General features: G+C 30.7%; 2 protein-coding genes across 2 annotated transcripts; one reads left to right on the plus strand and one right to left on the minus strand.

Annotated features, from left to right (window-relative positions):
* The first annotated feature begins 6,145 nt into the window (after positions 1–6,145).
* On the plus strand, positions 6,146–12,193 carry LOC127093557 (long-chain-alcohol oxidase FAO1). Its single transcript, XM_051032503.1, has 3 exons — positions 6,146–6,402; positions 9,974–10,246; positions 10,330–12,193. Exons 1-3 carry the CDS (start codon positions 6,178–6,180, stop codon positions 12,070–12,072), a joined length of 2,241 nt encoding a protein of 746 aa, XP_050888460.1. The 5' UTR covers positions 6,146–6,177; the 3' UTR covers positions 12,073–12,193.
* Positions 12,194–12,228: 35 nt separating this feature from the next.
* Positions 12,229–17,684, minus strand: LOC127093556 (phosphate transporter PHO1). The gene is made up of 15 exons (XM_051032502.1): positions 17,375–17,684; positions 16,140–16,220; positions 15,811–16,042; positions 15,403–15,730; positions 15,177–15,225; positions 14,952–15,023; positions 14,647–14,776; positions 14,227–14,347; positions 13,789–14,038; positions 13,569–13,673; positions 13,426–13,470; positions 13,175–13,324; positions 12,798–13,076; positions 12,587–12,723; positions 12,229–12,479 (listed from the first exon to the last, which is right to left on the minus strand). The coding sequence occupies exons 1-15, from the start codon at positions 17,609–17,611 to the stop codon at positions 12,389–12,391; spliced, it is 2,307 nt and encodes a 768-aa protein (XP_050888459.1). The 5' UTR covers positions 17,612–17,684; the 3' UTR covers positions 12,229–12,388.
* Positions 17,685–26,567: the final 8,883 nt, after the last annotated feature.

A 26,567-nucleotide genomic window follows, 5' to 3' on the forward strand; every position in this document is an offset into this window, starting at 1 on the left:
GCTTGTACCATTTGTCGTAGTTCTTCGAATCAAGAATTGGAAGGTTGGTGGGTATTTTATCGTTTGAAACGGACATGATTGCAGCGGAATAGGATCAGAACCAAAGCTCCTGATGCCAAATTTTGGAACAAGATTAAACTTGTTCAAGGTAAATCAATGGTGGAAGTTGTTATTTTGGTGGTAGAAAGGTTAATTGAGGAAGATGATGAAAATAGAGAAATAAGAAAAATTGAGATGAGAATATTGAATGACATTATCTGAAGGCATTAATCACAAATATTACAATTGAAGTCTATTTATAGTGTACAAACCACTAAACAAACAGACTAAACAAAACATCCAAAATTGCATAATAAAACAAAAATGTTTTTCTGTCTTGGCTTCAGGAAATTGCTATTTCTGCGGCAAATAAGAAGCCTTCGAAAATAGCTTCTCAAATAAGTTATTCTCCAAAAACACTTCAAAAACCAATTATACTGCATTTGACTTATTCTAATCATCCAAAATTATTGATAAAGTGTCTTATCTTTGTTGATAATATTTACTTATATTTATATATTAATAATATAAAATAAATTAGATTTAATTATAATGATGTAATTAATTAATATAACTATTAAAAAATAATGGTAATATAGTAGAGTTACATCAATATAATGTTAAGTTTAATTTCATAATGAAATAAGCTAAGTTTTGTTTATGATTTATTGAATTCGACTCTTATTAATTTATTTATTTTGATTCCTCTCTTTAAACAAAACCTATGCACGAGTTTCTCTTTTTAATTTTTATTATTTTCTCTTATTTTGTAACCATTTCTATGTTACTTGAGAAAAAGTACATTGAATTTTGAATTTTTTTATACATGCTGTATTTTTATTATTTTACTTTTGTTTAAATTGGTTTTTTTCTATAATCATACTTTCTACTATATTATTATTTTTTATTCATTTTTTCTATTATAATATTTCATGTTATATTATTTTTATTTATTTTTCTATCTTCATATTTATTTATATTAACCTACTATTATTATTATTATTATTATTATTATTATTATTATTATTATTATTATTATTATTATTATTATTATTTTAAATATGATCTAACATTTTTAACAATTTTTTTCCGAGTTCTTTAACATTTGTCGAAATCGTTGTGTATAATTTTTTATTGATATTGTGCTATGTTAATTTTATATTATTAAATTTTATAAGTGAATTTTTTTTAATAAAGATACTTTATTGAATAAAAAAGAAAAACAAAAAGAAAAAAACGTAACTCATCCAAAAACTAATAAAACCTATCAAAACACTAGTAAAAATGATAGTTAGACATGCCCGATTCATCTTTCAAAAAACTTTCAAAAGTACAAATGCCAAGCTATCATTAATACGAGGAGCCCTTCTAGCATCAAGGAGGTTCAACGGTTAATAAGGCATCTAGCCTCCCTATTCCATTTTCTTTCAGTTGTAGGTGACGAAGCGTTCCACTTCTTTGCCACTTTGAAAAAGAAACATTGGTTCTAATGAACAAGAGAGAGCAATGAGGCGTTAACTAATTATGCAATGAGCTCAGAAGCAGGTGCACACCTTTATTTGTATATGTCATTCACCAATTATGCAATGAGCTCCCTGCTAGTCTAGAAGAAGAACAAAAATGAAAAACCAATCTATTTTGTGAGCAAGTGTTCAAAGGTGTTAAGGCAAAGTAGCATGAAATCGAGAAACTGGCTTTGAAGGTCTTAATAATTGCAAGTAAATTCAAACCATAATTTCAAGGGCATCACGTAATGTCCAAAACTAAATATCTCATTCGCCACATTTTGAAGAAGTCGAACCTCGCAGGAAGAATGGTATCCTGGTCTGTTGAGTTATCTGAGTACGATATCCAATACATACCCAAAAAAAATATCAAATTATAATAGTTGGCCAACTTCTTGGCAGAATTCAGTTTTCCATTAGGCGAGGAGACCCTCCACATGTGGATATTATTAATGAATGGCACTTCAAACCTAAAAGTGGTGCCAAAATAGTGTTAGAGGGTGTAAACAAGCTCCCCATAAAGCAATCCTTGAAGTTCGAGTTTAAAGCCACCAACAACCAAGATGAGTATAAAGCCCTCGTCACTAGCACGAATCTTGCCATTGAAATAGGTGCTTCGTGTCTCAGAGTTAGGAGTGACTCAGAGCTGATTGCAAATTAGGTCGCTATGGAATATCACGAGAAAAAAATCCTAATTGATCAAGTATTTCATAAAGGTATGTCAATCATCTAAACGATTTAAAGCATTTGAGATAACATATATGTATAGGTAAAAAAACTCTCGAGAATATCTCCTCTCAAAGACCGCCCGTACCAAGAGATAAAGACATAACCAGACGGTCATAAAAGAAACTCTAGCATGCCCCAACATTGAGATAGAAGAAATCAACGCAATTGAAGTCGCCTAACCCACAAGTTGGATGGTGCCAATAATGTGCTACTTAACAAAGAATGAGCTCCCTTAGACAATCTAGAGGTGAAGAAGGTCTGAAATCACATAGAGAATACACCAGGGTATCTTGGAAGCTCTATAAGATGAGAAAGGTATCTCACATTCTAAGATGTCTAGGGGATATTGAGATCGTTTTGTTCCTCACAGAGGTCCAACAAGGAGCATGCAACAATCATTTTGGCGGGCGAGCTCTTGCCCAAAAACTGATTAGGGTGGGCTATTATTGGCACAGTCTGATGAAAAATAGTAAAAAAATCATCAGAAAATGTGACATGAGCTAGAGACATTCTAATCTACACCACTCATCAGTTGAAAATCTTCACTCTGTCACATCGTAGTGGCCATTTTATCAGTGAGGCATGGTTGAGGGTTTTTAACGAGGCACCGTATCTTAAGAAATGTCTAAATGATGAGGTTGGATGTATGAAACATGTTGGAACTTCAATGAAGTATCTCTTCCACCTACGAGACTATTGAATGATGGAACTTCAATAAAGTATCATTTTCGCCCACAAGGCTATTCAATATTGGGACTTCAGTGAAATATGTTTTCCATCCATAAGGCTATTGAATTCTGGTACTTCAATGAAGTATCCTTGCCACCCACGAGGCTATTGAATTATAGAACTTCAATGAGGTATCCTTGCCACCCACGAGGCTATTGAATGCTGGAACTTCAATGAATTATCCTTGTTGTGCACAAGGCTATTTAATGTTGGAACTTCAACGAAGTATGCTTAGCCCCCTATGAGGAACTCTAAGCAGCACTTAAGGAATTTGCCCCAAACAATAAGTTTGTGCATCCAAAGAAACATAAATTAGAAACTAATGGGAAAGCTATGACAAATTTAAAATATTCTAAAGGAAATCGCTATAGAGTCTAAATGTTTTTGTTAATAAACACCAAAAGGTCCACGTTCAGGACAAGGTGGATTCCTTTTGGACTAGCCCCAGGAATACCTAGGGGACTCACCTAAGCTTACTTGAGGGGCATGCCCTAAGTTTTTCTTGAAGGGCTCACAAAATCTTTAAAATAGTATATGTTCGAGAGAAATCACTTCATCATTTTCAAGGCCTCGTGCTTTAGGGACTGTTGACTGAAATAATTATGCAGGATTCAAATTGGGTATTCCATGAGAAATCAACAAAGAACTAAATACATTAATGTTAGGTGAGCTCCTGCACAGGGATAGTAGCCGCCCGAAATAGATCTGTAGGTCACCCAATTGGGTTGGCCCACCCCAGATAAACCGCCCAATATTGACTTGGTCAAAAACCATGATTCACACCACCTATCACACATGGCTACAAGCCGGTTGAGGAATAACGGTCCAGAGAAACAGTTCCTCAACTCTTTCATATTTTTTGTGGCTACGAAAATCGCTCTCAACTCTTCAGCCCAAGTCCAAAGAACTTCTATATGTACCCTGATTTGAGAAGGGAAATGGATCACGAAAATTCCTACAGAAACACAAACATAGAAGCTCTCCACAACCCTTATGTGAGCAAGGTCTCAACACACCACAAATCCTAAACCTCATGCAATCATCCACAACCCTTATGAAGACAACTTTTCTAAATTAAGAACTTATTGAAGATGTTTACATGATTCATCCTGAAGATTTTATTAAAGTAGGAAAATAGAAGTTAGTATGCAAATTGAAGAAGTCTATATATGGATTAAAACAAGCATCTAGACAATGGTATTTAAAGTTTAATAAAGTTATCACTTCTTTTGGTTTAAATGAAAATGCTTCAGATCAGTGCATTTATTTAAAGATCAGTGGGAGAGATTTTATATATTTGTGTTATATGTCGATGATATCCTTCTTGCTAGCATTAATTTTAGTCTTTTGAATGAGACAAGATCAATGTTAAGTAACCATTTTGGTAAGAAGGACCTAGGTGACGCTTATGTTGTTTTAGGCATCCAAATTTTTCGTGATAGGTCACATGGTGTTCTTGGCTTGTCTAAAAAAGGATATATTGAAAGAATCCTCAAGCACTTTAATATGCAGTCTTGCTCCCCATGCATTGTTCCTGTCTAAAATGGTGATAAGCTTTCTAAATATGAATATCCTAAAAATGATAAAGAAACTGCTGAAATGGAAAGAGTCTCATACGCTTCTGCTGTTGGCAGTTTGATGTATGCTCAAGTTTGTACTCATCCTGATATTGCTTATGCAGTTAACGTTTTAGGGAGATACTTGAGTAACTTAGGTTTGGGTCATTATAAATCCGTTAAAAAGGTCATGTGATATTTGCAAGGAACCAAGGATTACATGTTAACCTATAAGAAGTCTGATCAACTTAAGGTCATTAGTTATTCTGATTTTACAGGTTACCCTAATGACCGGAAGTCGACTTCTGGCTTAATTTTTACGATGGAAGGATGCGCTATTTCGTGGAAGAGTGTTAAATAGACTCTTACGGCTACCTCAACCATGAAGGCAAAATATGTAGCTCTCTATGAAGCTACTTGTCAAACTATGTGGCTGAAGAACTTAATCTCTCCCTTCAAAGTTGTTGAAAACATATTTAGGCCACTTGTGATATATCACGACACAACTACTGCACACTTATCTCAGAACACTAAGAGCTCTTGCTCAAAGTATTTTGATATTAAATATCTATTTGTCAGAGAGAAAATTCTTGAATTTCACACTCGAATTGAACATCTGACCACCGAGAATATGTTGGCAGATCCATTGACCAAAGGCTTAACTGTTAGTGTTTTTCAAAGGCATGCAACCAACATGGGTGTAGTTAAGTCATTTGATATTCTGGATTAGTGGGAGTCTGTTTGTTGCATTTAATTATTGTAATGAGATATGCACAAGATTTCGTCAATTTAATAATCATATGTCTTATAGCATTTGAGATGTTTGGACCATTGTTGGATTACATATTTCTTCATTATATTATGTTAATCTATTGTTATGTGAAATGAGAGTATTTGCCATGTGTGAGTTGTTTCCCTTTCAGATACAATTTATGCATTGTTAAATTTTGTGTTTTTTCACATTGTTTTGATGATAAATAATTGACATATTTGTTATTATAATTGTTGTATCCCAAATGGAAGAATGTTAAATATGTTATAGATGTTTTAATTAATTATTAAATAAATATAATTATTTAATTAATAAAATAAATATTGTATTTTGGCTTAATTATTGAATGATCCATAATTAATAGGTTGAGTTATTCTTTTAGATAATCCATTAGGTGGTTATATATTCTTCCTATTAAGTCAGATATCAAATAGATTATACATATAGAATGACGCATATTCATTATACTATTTACTCGAGTTAGAGTCATGAATAAGTTGAAATCATATTTTAAATGTATATTAAAGTATATATTAAAATTGCTCATCATAATAAGATTATTTTTAAACCAAACACATTTAATCTAAGTCCTCTATTAATTAGTCTAGCTATACCACATTTTTTTCCAAATGAATTTTTTGTTGTATATAGTGAGTGGCGGGGTCATCCCACTTGGCGCAAAAATCTAAAAGTAAACGCTAAGAATGAAGTGTAAGCTATAGAGTATGTGCACTGTCATGGTTTGCACACCTGTCTTTGATTACATATACAGAAACAACATGCACTCTATCTATATATTTACATGACTCATGAAGAATCCTATTACCAAATTAATTGAAGGAGAAAAATGGAGAGAGACAGAGATTTCCATCCTCTATTGAGAGGTGGAAGGAGAGATAAATATAGTAATCCTTTTTCTTCAGCTGAGATGGAATCACTTGCAAGCATATGTGAAGCTTTGTTGCCTCCTCTTGACTCAGAACTTTTGAACAAAAAGGGAGTTCAACCAACAAACAAGGCTATGGAGTTTTTCTGGAATGTTTCTGGCTCTGATTTCTCTATTCCTCAAGAGGTATACTATACTACTACTCTTTAACTTTACAGTGTTACAATTAAAATGTCTATTTATTCCTCAAGAAACCTCTCTTCCACCTCATAAGATCCTAAATTGATAGTAAATGATTATATAGTCAAAGTTTTTTTTTAATAAATATTTCTGTATGCGATCAATTTAAAAGGTGAGTCAATGACTAGATTGATAATTCAATCATTATATATATATTCTTATTTTTTTTCTTGGGATTTTGATATGAATATGTTTTTTTTTACCTTTATGAAAATGATTTTATAAAAAAGAATTTCAAAATAGTGAAAGTTATTTTTAATTTTTTTTATCAATCAGCAGACTAATTTTAAAATCTAATAGCATAAATATTTATCGTTCAAAATTAAAACATATTCAGAATCTTTTTCAAATATTTTGAATGAAGAATTATTTAAAATAATTTTAAAATTAAATGATGTTTTAAAATTTTGATATTCAAAAACAGTTTATAAAAAATCTGATATTTAAAATAATATTTTATAAAAAATATTTAAACAAGCTTTTGATTTTAATTTATTTATCAAAAAAATTGAATTAAAAAAAACAAAAATGTATATAACAATATTTCTTGACACTATAAGTTACACTACACTGTATTTTATATTCATTTTGTCCTAAATAAATTTATTAAATATTCCTATCATCTTTGTAAACTCATCTTCTCTCTCTTTATTTACATCGCTGACGATAGATTTTATTATATAAATCAGTAAGAAATCAATGCCTACTTACGTGGTGGTAAGTTTTTGGATGGTATATGATTTTGAATACACATTTATTTGTATATTATTATAAAAATTAAAAGTTGAAAATAGAAAATTTTTTGAAAATAATAATAAATTTAAGTTGAAATAGTAATATGTGTAAAAGATGAAAGGTAAATAACAATAATAATAATATAATTAAAAAAAATTATTGAAATTTGTATTAAATAAATTAACCGTTAATTTTTTTTAACAAATAAGATAATTATGTTATAAGAGAAGTAATCGATAAATTTCTATTATTTAATATTTGAATCAGTAGAAAAGTTGATGCCGTTTATAACATTAGTATTTGTTTCCGTGTATAAAAATATTTTAATCAACGATATGTTTTTTTCCCGTATATAAATATTATTTTTGTTTTGACATTATTTATAAATATATTTTAATCAATAGTAAAGTTGTTTTCGTTTATAAAAATATTTAAATCAAAATATTATTTTTATTTTGATAATATTTATAAAAATATTTGAATCAATAGTAAAATCGTTCCCGTTTATAACAAATGTATTTTTTTCCTATATGAAAACATTGAAAAATTGTAAAGTCGGCTATGACCATCCTAAAAAGTTGAATCTGACCTATGCAAAAAATAGTCAACTTATTATATATTTGAAAGAGATAAAAGAGAATTATTTGATCGACAAAATATTGATGTGATCATGAATAATATTTACATTAAATAACGCGATTAGACTTATGGAAAGTACGATAAAAAAAATATATGATTTAGGCAACAAAATTGTTTCCACAAAATCTTATATATATTTTATTTAGTCCAATTCATAGGCCAACTAATCTTATAGACATAACTATATTTTCTTTAGAATAATTCTATTAATTTATTTTCTTGTCCTTTCCTATTCTAATTAAAAATAAATAAATATAATCTACAGAACAGGAAAAATAAAAAAAAGTTTGATGAAGTGTAAAAAAATTTGATGAAATTGGATAAGCATTATATAAAATGAAATATCAACCATTATATCAGATATTAATTTTATGAATTTATTTTTATTCATATTGTAATTTTGAAATTTGATAATCAGCATAATAATTACTCCCTCCATTTCTTTATAAGTGTCATTTTTTTGTAAAAAATTTGTTTCTTTTTAATTGTCACTTACAAAGTTCAAGGTAGTATTAATTGCAATTTTGTCAAAATTACCCCTAAATAATGATTGCAGAGAGAAAAAATAAAGTGAATATAATAAATAATTAAGGGTATTATAGGTAAAAGAAAAATTATTGTTTGAAAAGTAACACTAATGATTAACTTCTTTGGTATGTGTAAAAAATCAAAAAAATTACACTTAAAAAAGAACGGAGGGAGTACTACCCAACACATTTTAATAAATATATCAATCTCGAATTTCTTACGATAGTTGATCATATTGATTTTGTTCAAGGAGACAAAGTCTGCTATTACAGACTTTTCGAATGGTAATAATTTGAATCTAACATTTAATTAAAAAAACAAAATCAATCAAGTAGGATAACAATACACTTTCTTATATCAATCATATATATTGTTTTAATTATTATTTTAATTATATAAATTTACATTAGTAATAAGTTATTGAAAGAATTCGATACATAAATCAATTTTAATTTAGTTATTTTTATTTAAATTAAATAAAATTTAGTAATTTTTAATATTTATTTAAATATTTATATAAAACTAATTAGTAAAAATTTATGTTCCTTCCACTAATTATTTAATCAAGTTTTTTTTATTAATTCCTTTTATGACAATGAAATGGTCAAAATAATTGACATTTATTGAGATGGTATAATTATACAAAATTTAACTACATCTTGAGTGGGATATGGTAAATCACGTTATTAACTAGTATTACTCTAACATAATACTAGTATTTGTTTAGGCTTAACACATCAAGTTTTCCACTCGATATTTGTGCCACATCATTAGTAAAAAGGGCAACATAGAGAAAATAAGATGTAAACGAAAAGATATGAAGTTATATTTTCAACCCTTCACTCTATTCCTTCGTAAAGATACACTATCAAATACTGTTTTTTTTTTTAAAATTAACCAATTTTTTTTAAAAAATCGAAAATAATCAATAATTAAAAAAAAACTAAAATAATCAATTTTATACCTTTTTAATTGGATTTTGGATTAAAAATAGTCTATTCAAAAAAGTATGTGTATTATTTTAAGCAAAAATTCTTAATTACCATATACTATTTTCCTACTCTATTCTGCAATTGAGTCTACACTTAAATCCTTATTCCACCTAAGCATAGCTGAAGGCTTCTTGGATATGGTTTTGATATTTGATTTTTTTAATGCAACAAAGATTAATGGGTTAACGATTTTAAAACTCTAAACCCTAATATATTCCCTCATTCTCTAATTATAAAGCTCATTTTTTATATTTGTAATTTTTATTATAAAATATCTTACAAATTTTTATGTTTTTTCTAATGACATGTCTATTAAAATACACGTGAATACAAATAATTATCAACGTTTCTTTATACATCACCTTTCTTTAATGTGACAGAACAATACATTAATGTGACAAGACATTACAGAGTACACATACACATAATAGAGTCAAACCTAATTATATATTAATAATTGCTCTTTAAATATATATTAATTTGATCTCATTAAAGATGTAATTAATTTGTTTTTTTATCACCTTTACTCAATTTATATTATTTTATCACCAAATCTTAGACACAAAAAAATAAAAAATAGAAGTGGAAGGGATGAGCAATATATTTGTTATTTGCATATATAGGTTGCAGAGATGTTTGTTGAGAGGGCACTACCAGAAGCATTTACAATCGTTAGAGTGATTCTATGGATGCTATCAACAAGGTTTGGCACTTTCTTGCTATGTGGATCTCTCTCTCACACTAACAAATGGCCTTTCATCAACACTTTCTCAAATCTTTCTCTGCGAAACCGAGAAATTGTTCTTCAGAAATGGTTCAAGCATCGCTTCTTCACACCTGTTAGACTTGCATTTCTTTCCATCAAAATCTTTTGCGTCATCGTGTTCTTCTCTCAGGTAATGTCACGTTCAATATGTCTTGTTTTTCATCGAGTTTTTGATTGATTGAATATTCACGTTACTTGTTTGTTTGCATGCAGTGTAATGAGAATGGCGAGAACCTTGCGTGGGAAGCTATTGGTTACCATGTTGACAATCATGAAAACGCAAACAATAGTCGCAAAGAGAGGCCGCTTGAAAAGGGAATAGTGGAAGCTATGAATGAAGATAACGCGAGTTTGCCAAAGTCTCTTTCTAAGAAAGGTCTTGAAATTGAAATAGATTCTAAAAACAATATCCTCAAAGTGAAATGTGATGTGGTGATCGTCGGTTCTGGTTGCGGTGGAGGAGTTGCAGCTGCTGTTCTTGCGAGTTCGGGCCTTAAGGTTCTTGTTCTTGAGAAGGGTAACTATTTTACTCCAAGAGATTATTCTTGTCTAGAAGGTCCTTCTATGAATGAGCTTTATGAATCAGGAGGAACTTGTTCAACTTTGGATGGGAAAATCGGTATTCTAGCAGGTTCAATGGTTGGTGGTGGTTCTGCTGTTAATTGGTCCGCGTGCATTAAAACACCGGATTATGTTCTCAAGGATTGGTCAGAGAATCATAATCTACCACTCTTTTCAAGCTTTGAATATGTTTCTGCTATGGACATAGTGTGTAAAAGGATTGGCGTAACGGATACTTGCGTCGAGGAAGGACTACAGAATCAAGTTCTCCGAAAAGGTTGTAATAAACTCGGTCTTCAAGTTGATTACGTGCCGAGAAATTCGTCACAAAATCATTACTGTGGATCGTGTAACTATGGTTGTAGAAAAGGAGATAAACAAGGGACCGATGTTACGTGGCTTGTCGATGCTGTGGAACATGGTGCTGTGATACTAACAAGATGCAAAGCTGAAAAATTTATCTTGGCGAATAACGAAGAAGGCGGTGTGAGAAGAAAGAAATGCTTAGGAGTTATGGCAAATGTTTTAACAGAAAACATCACATGGAGAATTCAAGTTGAGGCGAAAGCAACAATCTCGTCCTGCGGGGCAATTTCCTCGCCGCCTTTAATGATCTCTAGTGGACTAAAGAATAAGAACATTGGCCGAAACCTTCATCTTCATCCGGTGCTAATGACGTGGGGACATTTTCCAGACTCACTGTCCGACCTCAAGGGTAAAATCTTCGAGGGAGGAATAATAACTTCTGTACACAAAGTGTTATCGAAATCGAAAGAAGACTCTGAGGTAAAAGCTATTATTGAAACTCCCGCGCTAGCTCCGGGAACTTTTTCAACCTTATTTCCTTGGGAATCTGGATTTGACTTCAAAGAAAGAATGCTACGATATTCAAGAACCGTTCACTTGATCACAATTATTAAGGACAGAGGCAGCGGAGAGGTCAGGACCGAGGGTAGGATAAAGTACGAGTTAGACGAAGAATTCGACAAAAAGAACATGAAGCATGGACTGCAGCGGGCGCTGAGGATTCTAATAGCAGCAGGAGCGGTTGAAGTAGGTACTCACAAAAACGGAGAGAGAATTGTTTGTAGTGGAACTAATGAAAAAGAATTGAAGAAATTTGTGGAATCGATATGCGCAACAGAAGGGCCAATGTCACATGAAGAAAGTTGGAGTCTGTATGCATCTGCTCACCAGATGGGGAGTTGTAGGATGGGGACGACCGAAAAGGAAGGTGCGGTCGATGAAAACGGACAGAGTTGGGAAGCTGAAGGACTATTTGTGTGTGATGCAAGTTTGCTTCCAACTGCAATTGGTGTCAATCCCATGATAACTGTTGAATCTATTGCATATTGTGTTGCCAAAGGAATTGCAGAAGCTTTAAGAGTGGGATAGAGTTTGTTCTTTCTTTGTTCTATCTTTCAAACAAGTAGTATAATTTCTTGTTTTAGTACAATTGTATTGTTATATGATCTTGTAAGGTTTTTGAAAGTTGTTTCTTTGTTGTTTTGAATAAGCACATGAGTGATGAGTAAATAAAAGAAAACACACTAAAAGCTAATTTATCCTTTTACTGATATAGAACAGAAAATCCAAAATTTGTGCATTCTCAGGAAAAATGTCCTTGAAGATGAAGCATTTGCATTGCGAGGCGATGAACGATAATAAGAAATTAACCATTCTTTTATATCATGTCTGTCGAAATTTCTCCTCAATAATCAGAATCTGTCTCGCGAAATGGTAATGGTACCGTCTTCACTGCTCGGTAATGGCCAACATTATTTAGATGCTCATTTTCCAACCTGTGGAAATAGAATTTCTTGAATCATTCTACGATTTTGTTCAAATTTTACCAATTTTCAAGGACTGATTGTTAAGAATCTGAAAAAGTTTATATGATTAAACGCACCGGTAGAAATTCCAATGGCCTCTTCGAATAACTTCAAGTGCCGCCAACAAGAATTCTAGCAGTCGCGATTCAACAGGCCCGACTTTAAAAGGCATGATAGCTTCCACCCATGTCACCCTCAAAACAATATTTAAAACCTGCAATCCAATATTAAAAATCTTATGATTCTTCTTATGTTCATCCAAATCATAAAGAGGTAGAGAAAACTTACAATTGAGATATAGTATATGCTTTTTCTCTTTAAAACCAAATCATCTCTAAGCCATGGATTTCTAGATTTAGGATTTAATAATCCCCAATCCTTGATAAAATCCCAATACAATTGATAACATGTTGCCACCACAGAAGTAATTAAAACCATTGCAAACCATAGATGGTTACTTTCTCTACTGTATGTTACTCTAGCCCCTACTGCCGCTATCGCCGAAACATACTTTCCCATGTTCGCCAAATGATTCACATCGTGATCGTCGTACCACCTTCTCGCACACTTGTAATGAAATTTAAGAAGGATGATTAGTAGTTGTCCATAACATAAAAACTTTAAGTAGTAATTAGACTTTTTTTCTCAATCTTTGAATAACTTACTTGCATTACACGCCAAATATATGGCAAAAATGAGATGCAATAAGTAATTTCCATATATAACCTTCCGGAATGACATGTTTCGGGGCGGTGTGTGAAAACTTTACTCGAAAGGTAACAACTTGTAGTTTGCAAATGTCTTAGCAATGGAATCTGAATCCATAACCATAACCAGAACATAACATAACATTTAATGTCAATGATTAAGATATATAATAAATAGAGGTGAAAAAAACAAGAAAAGTTATAATCACCTGACTAGTTAGTTGATCAGCCATAAAAAAATCCACCAACAGAACCTGTTGAAATGACAGATGAAAATTAAATTAATAATGCTAAGTTCAATTTTCTAGATGTTTCCAATTTTACTCTAAAATTAATTGAGATTGAAATTTACCTTATAAAATGGAGAGCATATTATGTTGCGAATAACACGAATGAAGCAGTAACGTGTTGGACGATAAAAGATATCAAGTGGACAAAAGAGCAAAGCCATGAAAATCTGAAAATTGCAATTCATAGTTAGCACAACTGTGTCTAAAATCACTTTTTTAAAACATTTTGAAACAAACTAAGCTATATCTTATAGTTCAAAATAGTCATTAGATTAGACTAACCAGAAGTAAAACTCCAGGAAGTGCATCAATTTGGCTAGGAGAAAATCCTGCAGCCCTTAAAAGAAGATGCACAACCATTGCTCCAACCACAGTCGTCATTAAAGTAGTGCATATCAAAAATGAATCTATATGTTTAAGTGATGTTTTCGGAGAGAATTCAAATATGAAATTGTAATTGATTCTGGTTCTCTTCCACACGTATAGGTTGCATCCATACATAAACACGTGCAGGCTTAACAATGCAAACACACTGCACAAAATTACTCTAACCATTAGCACATTATTATGTAAATATATTTTTACTAAATTTCAACAACTAAGTTTCATGGTTTATAATATTGTAAAGATTGGTCAATTGGAGAAAGATAAAAATTTGTAATAATCTATTGAAAATTTATTTTTGTAATTAATCTTTGAATATTGAACATAATTTTGTACCTGAACACAGGGTAGACATTTTGCATGTATGCTGACTCATTATTACGAGAGAATATCGAGCACAAATGAGCCAAAATTGCGTATACGCAAAACAGCGACACAAAACAACCCGTAGACAAACCTTCATAGAGAGAAGTAGCAAAAAAAAATATCAGATTTCCAACCATACAAAATTTGACTCATTAAAACATGTGTGATAATATTCTGATTCTTTTATTTTCTCAAATTAATATTAATATTGGTGTCGATGTGTCAATATTAGCGTCGCGCATGAAAAAGTTCCTTGGCATGCATGTTTTAGTGTTGGTACATGTAATGTTGACCTCAAATATTGGATTGTAATTTGCAGGAAAAACATAAAGTTATTGAATCTAAAGTGGTCATGATTAAGGAAAGACAAAGAAAGAAACATTATATTACCGACAAGAAAAGTAACCATATGTGAATCTTTATTTTGTTTGGGTCTTAAAAACTTCATAGCCCTTTTCCTGTCATTGTTGGCAAAATGCTTTGTGAATATTGATTCCACTTCGTCCATTAACCTAACCACCTTAAATATAATCATAACAACATATTAGAATACTATTATGCACACTATTAAGAATTTGTGAACACCAAAATCTTAAGTAATTAAAATGAATGTCATATTATTTATCTTTTTTTTCTCTCTTTTTTATTGCATCTTTATGAACATATATTTAAAGGAAGTATTTAAAAGTATATACCTTATCAGAACTAACAAAATGAGATCTCTTCACTTCTTTTAAATAATTTGATGAAGCTTTTTGACAGGACACCTGCTTGATCATATATCCATTAGCTTTATTAAGCATTGAAATTTAAGTTTTCTATGAGTAAATAATGGTCATAAATATTATATTCAAATAGTAACTTTATCATGCACTTATGAATCATCCCATAGTAAATTATAGGTATATATTAAGCAATACCTTATCAAATTTCTTAAGTATTTTTGAAAATGCTACCATATTCAGTGAGCTGCCAAAATAAAACAATAGGATTATAATTTGCATAATCTAAAAATAATTGCTTATAAAATGGGAATAAATCCTGAACACATCACATATCACATTCTACTTTTAAAAGTTTTGTTGTATTTGAATTTTCCAAAATTTCTTATATTTATTGTTTTTTATATCATATTAGAAACTATACCTGTATGTTTTGAGTAAACCAAGGCCTCTATAGAGCTCAACAAATGCACTTCTGATCATTTTCTCAGCACATTGAATTTTTTTCTTGTGAACAAAATCTCCACTTGGATTGTTCACTAGATCCTCCCAAAGCATGCTAGTAATAACGGTAATCGCTCCGGTCGCGTTCGTCGCTGGAGTATCGATTCTCATCGCCATTTTAGGCTTTCCCTTTGTTTTTTTCCTAGTTGCTGAATTCACAAAATTTATACCATTTTTTTCTAAACTTGCTATAACCTCACCAGTATGGGAAATTTCTGAATTCGTTTCATCCGAATCTCCAAAACTTTCTGCGCAAGTAATTAATTATTAATAACATCCAACATCTTTTAATATTTATCGATTATAATTAACTGACAGTAAGTCTAACCTGAGTAATTAGAATCTCTTGCCGGAGAACGAGGGAAAGTCTCGGCATTATTTGTCTTTGTCGTCGAATAACTTTTCCGTCGCTGATCATTGATAATTTTCTTTAAGTCTAGTAAAATTTGAAGTTGTTTGTTTAAGGTTTCTCCTCTCTCAAGAAACTCACTCTCTTGCTTTATGTAAAATTGATTCACTTTATTTAACTCTTCATCAAGCTTCAGAAAAAACACACGTACCTGTGAAAAGTGATAAGTATAAAAATAAATTAAGAAAATTACCAATATTATTTCTCATATATTTGTTGATTTAAATATAAAAAAATATGAAACTTACCTCATCCTCTTCGGAAAATAAATGTACAAGCTCGGTTTCGTATCTCTCTTCTCCACTTTCTTGTATAGTTTTCTTCTTCACCTGCACGTATAAAAATATATTTATTATTCCCTTTGATGCTAATCAATGTATTTAAACTACATATAACCCAAATAAATTTATTGTTTAATAAATTTAAAAAATAAACTTTTTCTTATATTAAAGATTAATAATACTGTTTTTTATTTAGATTTACATTAGTTATTCGGTGGGTTTTTTACTTTTTAATATCAATTTATGATGCACATTATAGAATTATTTATGAACTATTTATGTCTTATATTGATAGATTATAAAAGCCGCAAATGTTTTAAGTTGCTTGTTTCTTGAGTGATTGAGAAAGTCAAAAAAGAAAGTTTAAAATAAAAAGAGAGGTCACTAAACTCACTTTAATTAGAGGATCATTAACCACACCTTATAAAGCATTTAAATTAGTGTAAATGATGCATGCACCTTATAAAAATGATACTCGTAATTGAACTATTTCTTCACACTCAATCTCTTTTATAAAAAAGAAAAAAAAAGAAAAATGAATATTTTACAATTTTTAGTGTAATATTAAATATTATTTTAAAGTTTGTATTTAAAATAATAAGAAAACACATCAATATTTAATATGTATTATTTGATAAAATTACTATTTCTTATTTTATTTATATTAATTTCTTAATGTTTATGAATGAGTAAAAATTCTATTTTAATTTTGGCAACCATAGCAATTACATTAATAAATGATTTTTATATATTTAAATTTTTTGTGGTTTATTTTGTGATTCATATTAAGTATATATTACAATTATTGTATCTATGATAATAATTTGATGGCACTGTAAATTAGTTTTAAAAAAATTCTAAGGTTAACTAAAATGTTATTTTATTTTATTTTTACACTTTCTAACAATAATAGAAACTCAAAACTAGTTTCTAAACTCTATGTATTTAGATAATACTCACCAAACACACCTCCTTGAATTACTCTATGATGAAAACGATCTTGTCTATATTCATTCATTCTAATTTATTGTGTATAGATCAATTATCTCATTGCAATAATTGGATGCAAGTTATCTCATTCCACATCAGAACCAATTATCAAGCTATGGTTCAAATTTCTAGTGCATGACTGTGTTTCCAACAAAAGAAGAAATGATAAAAAGAATTAATAAATAAAAACTTAATTTAAATTTAAACTATACCTTAATGATATTGGTGTTATCATGGTCAGAACCAAGTGAGAGATTGAGGGAGATTTTCTTAGCAATAAAGCAAATAGAATCAAAAATGGAATTTCCATCTGTATTGTGGTGGTTTTGGTTTGGAGTTTTTGACATCTTGATTCTCTTTATCTGTTTCTTCAACTGCCAATAGTTCACAAATGCTTCCTTCCATTCTGGTATCAATTGAGCTTCTAGCTCCTTTGAAAATTTCACCATATATAGAAGAAAGGTGGAAATATGAGATTATTTATTTGAAGTTGGTTTGTTGTGTGATATATGATATGATAGAAACTGATAGAGTTTTTCTTATATTTATAGGAAATAAGAGCCGTGTGGAGAGAATTAACTTTTATAGTTTTTTGTTTTGTTTTAGTGTAATTATGTTAAGAACTTTTCTTATGAGAAACACTATTAATATACTCTTGTCTATGAAGTAACTAATAGTTGAAAAAAAATAAGTTTTAGATTTCAAAAGCAAATTTGTCTAAATTTTTAATAATTATAACTATAATTCAGATTAAATAGAGTTCATTTAAGCAGGTGAGATCAATCACTTAATTAATTTAAAGTAGTTAATAATAATAATAATAATAATAATAATAATAATAATAATAATAATAATAATAATAATAATAATAATAATAATAATAATAATAGTAATAATAATAATAATAATAATAATACCATCACTAGTTATTTTAATTATTATTGAGGTTTTGAAAAGGAAAAAATGCTCAAGGGTCATAACTTTACTGAAAAATAAAAGATTTAAATATTGTTTTATTGTTTTATTTGTTAATAAAATGTACAGTAAGCAATTGCACAATGACATAGCAATGCATGGAACTCTTGTAAATATGGCATAGTGTAGCATGCATGATAGTTATGGATATGTGTAGCATTCTTCATGTATGAGTAATAATCAAGTTGGCACGAGAAGCTATATATATAGGAGTCATAGCAATCTAAGAAGGTAACTTCAACAAATGAGTATCAAATGAAGTTCAAAAACACTTTTTCATTATGGTACCGATTTCTGATCCCTTCCGTTCTCTAACTCTAATTACTTTGACTGGATTCAGTTACATTCTCGGGTGTAACGGCTTCTTCTTCCTCAAGTAGTCATGGATGAGCTCACACAATCTTCTCAAGCTACTTCGCTAACAACTATGACATAATAATCTTAGAGTCTTGTATTTGTTGCTCCTGATTTGTCTACTTCGCATCACTTTGGACCAAAGCTTTCGATAAAGCTGCAAGAAAACGATTATTTGTTGTGAAATCAACAAATTGAGGGTGTCATACTTGCTTAGCTAGCACATAAAGTAGTGGTCAATCCTCACATTTCTCAGAAGTTCAAAACGGTGCAAGATCAAATAGAAGGCAAAGTCTTGATGAATATGAAGCATGGATCACGCAAGATCAAAAGATCTTCATTTAAATTCTCCCCACCATTTAAAAATCGATGCTACCACATGTTCTTTGTTGCAAACATGCGTTTGAAATTTGGGATAAGATCAATAAGTATTTTAATAATCATATGAAAGCACATGAGACAACTTAGGGTGGAGTTAAAATCAATAAAGAAAGGTAATAGTTTTATCATTGAATATCTTCTTTATGTTAAAACAAATGCAAATTCGTTATTAGCTGTTGGTGATGTTGTTTCGGAACAATATCAGATAAATCCAATTCTTGATGGACTACCTAAATTGTATAATCTGTTTGTTTTACAAATGTATGGGACAAATGAACCTCTTTCAGTCTATGATGTCGAAGCTCTTCTCTATGTTCAAGAAGCACAACTTAACAAATTTTGACAAGAATTGATCGTGGCAACTGTGTCCGAAAATGTGGCTCACGCAAATTATCAAACAAGTGGTGTGCATGATCGAACTTCAAGCTCATGTGGTGGAGGGTTCATATCTCGTGGCAGGGGGCATGGTAGAGGACACACCTCACATGACACTTAACCTACATGTCAATTGTGTGGCAAATATGGGCACACTGTGATAGATTCCTGGCACAGGTTTGATGAGAACTTTACACCTGCATCGGTTTAGTCCCAAGCTTCAGAGTTTTCAGACAATTCCAATGATAAATTTGCTACTTCTGCTACTGATCCTCAAGCTTCGGCGTTGATGGAAAATTCTCATGAATAATCTTTGCCTAAGGACCTTGAAATCCAAGCTTGGTTCACTGACTCATGTGCATCACACCATCTTATTACCACTAATCCTTATTTCTTGCACTCTAAGAAATCATATACTGGTCCGAGTCATGTCAATGTAACTAATGGTCAATCTTTAACCATTAAGTGTGTAGGCTCTTCTAGTTTGTATGCACCTACTTTTCCTTCCATGTGTATGTCTCTCAATGATATCTTACTTGTACCTTGCATTACACGAAACTTGTTATTTATTTCAAAGTTCTCCAAAGACAACAAAGTTGTACTTAAGTTTTGTGCTAACAAGTGTTTTTATCAAATATCATATTTTGAGAGTAACTCTACTTAAAGGCTTTCTTGATTCATATGGATTCATTTGGTTATGGAGCCTTCAAGGGATCCTTCACGGCATCTTCAAAGCTCGTATCCATTGTATTCTATTGTTAATTCCATTTCTTGTTCAAAAGTTTATGATGTAAATAAACCTAACTCTAGTCTTTTGTGGCATTATAGGCTAGATCATTCCCACTTTCAAGCCATTAAACTAGAACTCAAACATTGGAATGTTTCTATATTCAACAAATTAAGTTCCTTGTCATGAAAGTCATGTTTCCTAGGCAAATCTCATAAAATCCATGTCTTTTTATCTTTAATTGTTTATAAATCTCCCTTTGATGTAGTGCATACTAATCTTTGGGGAGTACCTTTTTTCCTTCTAACGCTGGTTATCTATAATATATTGCCTTTACACCAAATTCACTTGGATCTATTTTCTGAAGCAAAGTATGCCTTCAAGCTATATTTAAGTTTTGTCCAAACTCGGTTTCATACCACAATCAAAGTAGTGCATTCAAATTATGGGGGATAGTTTTCGCCCTTTACGAAGTACCTGACTAAATTAGGTATATAACACAAGCTCACTTGCCTGCACACATCTCATCAAAACGACATAGTGGAGAGAAAACGCACGCACAATATGGACATGGACCTCACATTATTTTCACACACCTTTATACCATTACATTTCTGAGATCATACTTTTTCCACATTTGTCCATGTGATCAATATGCTTCCATATGTTGGTCTCTCAAAGTATCAGTCTCCATATCATGCTTTGTACCATAAGCTTCCCATATATGCTTCACTCAAGGTGTTTAGATGTGTATGCTTCCCTCACACCATACCTTACAACAAGCATAGATTGGATTTCATAAGCCAATAGTGTGCTTTTAGGCATTTCATCTCAACATAAAAGGTACAAATGTTTAAGCAAGACTGAAAATTTGTTCATCTATAAAGATGTCATATTTCATGAGCATTCATTTCCCTATACCATTCTATTTCCACCTAAGCCTGATGCATCAAGATAAAAATTTAAGACCTCTGAGTCCCTTTCATTTCCCTAATATATACCTCTCAATTACATCATGCCTTTCAAAGTGGTGCAACATATCCTATGCTCTCTCCTTTGATAGTTTATGATAGCATCACATTTATATCTCCATTTAGCCTCAATGACAATTCCAGCTCACACTCAGTTATTGCACCTAACCCCTTTTCAAGTCACACACAAAATCTATCTCACGAGTCCTCACCAGATGGTGCATCTTTAGATAGCCAAGTCAGTCCCAAAAATTTGGCTAATCCCACCTCAAATTCCAAAGAGTCATTGTTTCCATATATATTCATAATTACTCTCTACCTCATATTCTTTAGTTCAATGAGCACCCTATGTTGACCAGGGCCAAAACAATTCACTCTAAACCTAAAGCTCTTTTTTCACATGTGGAGCCAATTTTAGTCAAACAGGCTTTGTCACAACCAACTTGGTTTTAGGTAATGCAACTTGAGTATGATTCATACTTAGCTAACCAAACGTGGTCCTTAACCTCTCTTCCACCTCATAAGAAACCTTTGGGATGCAAGTGGTTTTTTTAAGGTGAAAGAGAATCTTGGCGGCCCTGTCAATAATATAAATAAATAAATAAATAAATAATATATATTATATATATATATATATATAATATATATATATATATATATATATATATTATATAGATATATATATATATATATATATATTATATATATATATATATATATATATATATATATATATATATATATATATATATATATATATATATATATGAGTTCAACTTATTTCAAAAGTTTGAGTAAAAAAACTTACTCCAAGAATAATTTTTTTTAATTTACTATAAATCGTAGTCTTTAATTTAGATTTAATCAAATGGTTAATTGAGTAAAATTGATAATTATAATTAAATAAATTTTTTAACTATTAGTTAGATTCAATTTAAAGACAATAATTTGAAATAAGTTAAAAAAACTTACTCTTAAAAATAAGTTGAACCTCATTCATATATATATATATATATATATATATATATATATATATATATATATATATATATATATTCAGGATCAAATGATACAAAGATGTCAAACATAATACCTCCAATAACTCTTTACCGTATATTTGTATAGCAAAATCTTCTGTTGGATTGAAACTTATTATCATATAAATCACGTCTATAAAATTTCACATTAATCAAATATCATTTGATATGCTAAAGAGATGATATAAATTAAAGGTTTTCATGAAGTTTTGTAAAATGTTAGTTTTTATGTATCTCGTTGACATGCGAAATGATTTCTGATTGATATTAAATTTTATAAACATGATCTATATGATAATCGTCTTCGATGGTGGATTTTGTTATACGATTATGCAATAAAAAGGTATCAGAGGTGTCATGTTACTAAGTTTGATATATTTGTGTCATTTGATCCCGACTTATATATATATATATATATATATATAATTTCGCCAAGCTATTTGTAATATTTATTTTGATAATGTTTGTCATTTGTATTTTCCATCATAAATTGGTTCATTTTCTTGTACTATTATAGAAAAATTTATATATGTTTTATCTAATAATCTAATAGTTAGAACTTCACTTCATAAAAATCAATAAATGTGATGTCATTAGTTTAAATGTGTTATTGCAATTATATGATTTTGCACAACTATCAATTAAATTGGTTTAACATTATATAAATATTTATATCATTAATAATGAAATTGCGGAAAAATTTAAAAATAGTAGTAATAAATATAGTCACATGTTTTATTATTATATAAAATTTAGGTTCCTGGTTTAGGGACTAATTAGGATTAGAGTAGGTCCAATACTTAAAGAGCGCATACACATACTTGCATATTATTCAACAAATAGATTTTCACATCCGTAGTAGAAGTTGAACTCATGATATTGAAAGATATGAATCAATTCCTTATCAATTGAACCAACCTTCATTGACATATACTCTAATAGGTAATATTTTAAACCTCACAAAACTGGAAAAAAAGTATTTAAATTAGTTTTTGTTTAAAATATGCAGCAATTTTGAAAATAATTTTGCGATTCTCAAGCCCATTTGTTGTGAACTCACTTCTATTCATGAGAGTTTGATATATAAATGATCTTAGTTGATATCTATTGGATAGAGTTTCGTAGTACCCATACCCTTTGCTATGAGAAGTTTGACATGGATCGATTTCTTTTCATGAGATTCTAACATGTAGACGATCTTAGTTGATCCCTGTTAGAGAGATTTTTATAGTACTCAGTCTTAATGTTAAATTGGTTTAACATTATATAAATATTTATATCATTAATAATAAAATTGCGGAAAAATTTAAAAATAGTAGTAATAAATATAGTCACATGTTTTATTATTATATAAAATTTAGGTTCCTGGTTTAGGGACTAATTAGGATTAGAGTAGGTCCAATATTTAAAGAGCGCATACACATACTTGCATATTATTCAACAAATAGATTTTCACATCCGTAGTAGAAGTTGAACTCATGATATTGAAAGATATGAATCAATTCCTTATCAATTGAACCAACCTTCATTGACATATACTCTAATAGGTAATATTTTAAACCTCACAAAACTGGAAAAAAAAGTATTTAAATTAGTTTTTGTTTAAAATATGCAGCAATTTTGAAAATAATTTTGCGATTCTCAAGCCCATTTGTTGTGAACTCACTTCTATTCATGAGAGTTTGATATATAAACGATCTTAGTTGATATCTATTGGATAGAGTTTCGTAGTACCCATACCCTTTGCTATGAGAAGTTTGACATGGATCGATTTCTTTTCATGAGATTCTAACATGTAGACGATCTTAGTTGATCCCTGTTAGAGAGATTTTTATAGTACTCAGTCTTTATGTTACTAGGAGTTTGACGTGGACTTACTCGTTTTTAGGAGTGTACGACATGTAGACGATCTCAATTGATCCTTCTCGAAGAGGATTTTTTTGTAGAATTCAATAACTTTATTAGGAGAAGTTTGACATGGTGTGACTTCTTTTGAGGAGAGTATGACTAGTAGTAGGTCTCTTTGAATTGATTTATGAATAAAAATATCAAGCATGAGTGTAATAATTGGGATCCTTATAAACAATTATTTCCCTTGTAGAAGAAAAGAGTGCACCCGACTTCTATATTAGAAACTCCATGGTTGAGAAAAGAGTGGCATGCTTATTACTTTAATAAAAATAAATAAATTAAAATATTAATGGAAGTTGGTTGAGTTCCGTTTCCTATGTAGCACCTCACATTGAGTTTTTTAGTAAATATGTGCATGTTTGAAACTTCTCTCGTACTTTATAGGGGCCTTCTCAGTTATGTCCTTATTTGTCTCCTTTACGGGGCCCACAGCGCGTTTTATGACCATTCCTCCTTCCTTCACCCCTTTGGGCATAACCTTGGAGTTGTACTTCCATGCAACTCGAATTTTGGTGGCATATGTTATCTTGGTATGTAGTTTGAACATAAGGCCCGCCTTGGAATTCTAGTCTTTGACTCTATGGAGACATATTTTTTCTCAAAAGTTATAAATTTATTTTTGTTAAACTCTTACCCTTTTGTGGTATTTTACCAACTATGATTCTCTAGTTTGGTACTTGTTGAATACTTTTTTTTTAATAAAAAAAGATTAATTTTATTTGAATTTCATATCATTTTGGATATGATAATTAATACATATTGGGCATTCCTCAAGGCAAATCCTATTTTGGGTTGTAATGTCATAATGGGATTGATAATAAGCTATAACATTGTTGGCCCTTTTAGTAAAAGAACACTTGACATCCCTGAACCAAGACAAATTCCTTCTAATTTGTCTACAAACCCTACCAAACCAGTTGACTTCTTCAACTTTGTTGACCACTGCTTCAAATAGGGTTTTGCTATCAGATTCAAATTTAATCATGGTGAAGCACACTTTTTCGACTATCTTCGTGGCATTCATCAAAACTATGGCTTTTGCAAGTTTAGGGTTATTATCCCCTTCAATTTCTTTGTTGCTAGCAAACATGATTTCTCCTTTCTCGTTGTGAATAACAATGCATATCCCCCATCGACCCTCTCTCTGTAAACAAATGTATGAGTTACATTTGTATCCCCCTTCCTTGGGAAACTTCCAATTGTAGTTGGTATGAAGTTAAGATTGATGTTATTTTGTTCATTGTTGTTGTTGTTAGATCTATAATCTTCCTATTTTTCATCTGGATGTTTGTTTTTGCCTTTTTTCATTTGATGCATGTGGGTTTTGCTGCTCGAGCCAAGTTGAAGATCTCATGTAAACGCGATATTCTCGTTCTCATTGTGGGTTGTCTCAATCATATAGTGAGTCATATATTTATCTGTATAAGTTTTTTTGGTCTTACGTCTAATTTAACCTTGATTCTTTTTAGGCTACTGTGGTGGTTGTTGATGTTGGCTTTATTATGTATAGTGTTGGATCCTTTAACTCCCTTGGAAAGGTATATATACTCCCTATCTTATTTTTTATTGTAGCCTTTGGTCTGGTTAAGGTTGATCCCATTGATATCTCCTTTTACTTTTCTGTGGTTATCATCATCTTTGTTTTTTCCTGTAGGATTTTGAGCATCCAGGAAAAAGTTGGTGCTTTGATAGCTTCTTCTAAGGACATCATTCATAGTTATGTCCATGCCCTCCTTTAATTTTTTGTTGTGAACCATCCAAATGTTATCTACGATGTTGATAACTATAGTTAAGTTGTAATTATCTAGTGTGTTGATAGAGTCCTTGAGCCACTCTATCAAGATGGTAGAGATAGGTTGTTGAAAATTGATAGTTAGTTGTGACCCAAACCAAAGGTGTTTAATTTTTTTACATTCCTTTAAATAGTGGTCTAATGTCTCATGTTTGGATAAATAGTTAAGGTATGCGGGGTCACAGATAAGATTCCTCTTTAGTAAATTATCCTTCACATGGATAAAGTTATTAAGAATTCTCCATATGAGGACTTTTTGTCTGGGAGTAGATTTACTACTCCAATTTTTTTTCTAAAGAGTTTTCTCCCTGTTCTAATTTGCGGTTTCTATAAACCTCTATTTATTCCAACTTTTAATGCAGTAGTACCCATAATTAACTTTGTATCTACATTCAAAATAATCTATCCTCTTTAGTATGATCTAGGATGTGGATTCTTTTGATGGTTTCCTGATTAACTATATTAAAAAGGTTCTCAGTCGGGTGTCTATTCCAACAATTATTTTCCTTATCAATGAGATATCTAACTCCACTTACCCTTGTATTTATGGGTTTGCATGTTAGGATTTTAAACCTACAGTGATTAGGAATCTAATTATCATCCCAGGTATTGATGCCCTCTCCATTACCAATAATATAACAGGATCCCTTATCTAGGGCTCATTTACTATGGATTAAACTCCTCCAAAGGTAGCTAGGATTGTTTCCTAATTTAGAGTGAAGAAAGTTGGTCTTAGGGTAATATTTGCCTTTCAAAATTTTGGCCATAAGGGAGTTGGGGTTTTTCATAAGCCTTCATCCTTTCTTAGTGTTGAAGTGGTAAATCAACAAGAAAAAGTAGGTATTTAGTTTTATCGTCTCCACAGGGATTGGTGCGACATTA

The sequence above is a fragment of the Lathyrus oleraceus genome, chromosome 6 (genome assembly GCF_024323335.1).
Source record: "Lathyrus oleraceus cultivar Zhongwan6 chromosome 6, CAAS_Psat_ZW6_1.0, whole genome shotgun sequence".
In the NCBI taxonomy this organism is placed as follows: domain Eukaryota; kingdom Viridiplantae; phylum Streptophyta; class Magnoliopsida; order Fabales; family Fabaceae; genus Lathyrus; species Lathyrus oleraceus.

Coding starts and splice junctions, on each gene's coding strand:
- LOC127093557 (XM_051032503.1), top strand. CDS start 6,178: ATGGAGAGAGACAGAGATTTCCATCCTCTATTGAGAGGTGGAAGGAGA. Junction 6,403..9,973: donor ATTTCTCTATTCCTCAAGAG/GTATACTATACT, acceptor TTGCATATATAG/GTTGCAGAGATGTTTGTTGA. Junction 10,247..10,329: donor TCATCGTGTTCTTCTCTCAG/GTAATGTCACGT, acceptor GTTTGCATGCAG/TGTAATGAGAATGGCGAGAA.
- LOC127093556 (XM_051032502.1), bottom strand. CDS start 17,611: ATGGTGAAATTTTCAAAGGAGCTAGAAGCTCAATTGATACCAGAATGG. Junction 14,039..14,226: donor AATGTCTACCCTGTGTTCAG/GTACAAAATTAT, acceptor AATTTTGTGCAG/TGTGTTTGCATTGTTAAGCC. Junction 13,077..13,174: donor ATATTTGGCGTGTAATGCAA/GTAAGTTATTCA, acceptor TTTCATTACAAG/TGTGCGAGAAGGTGGTACGA.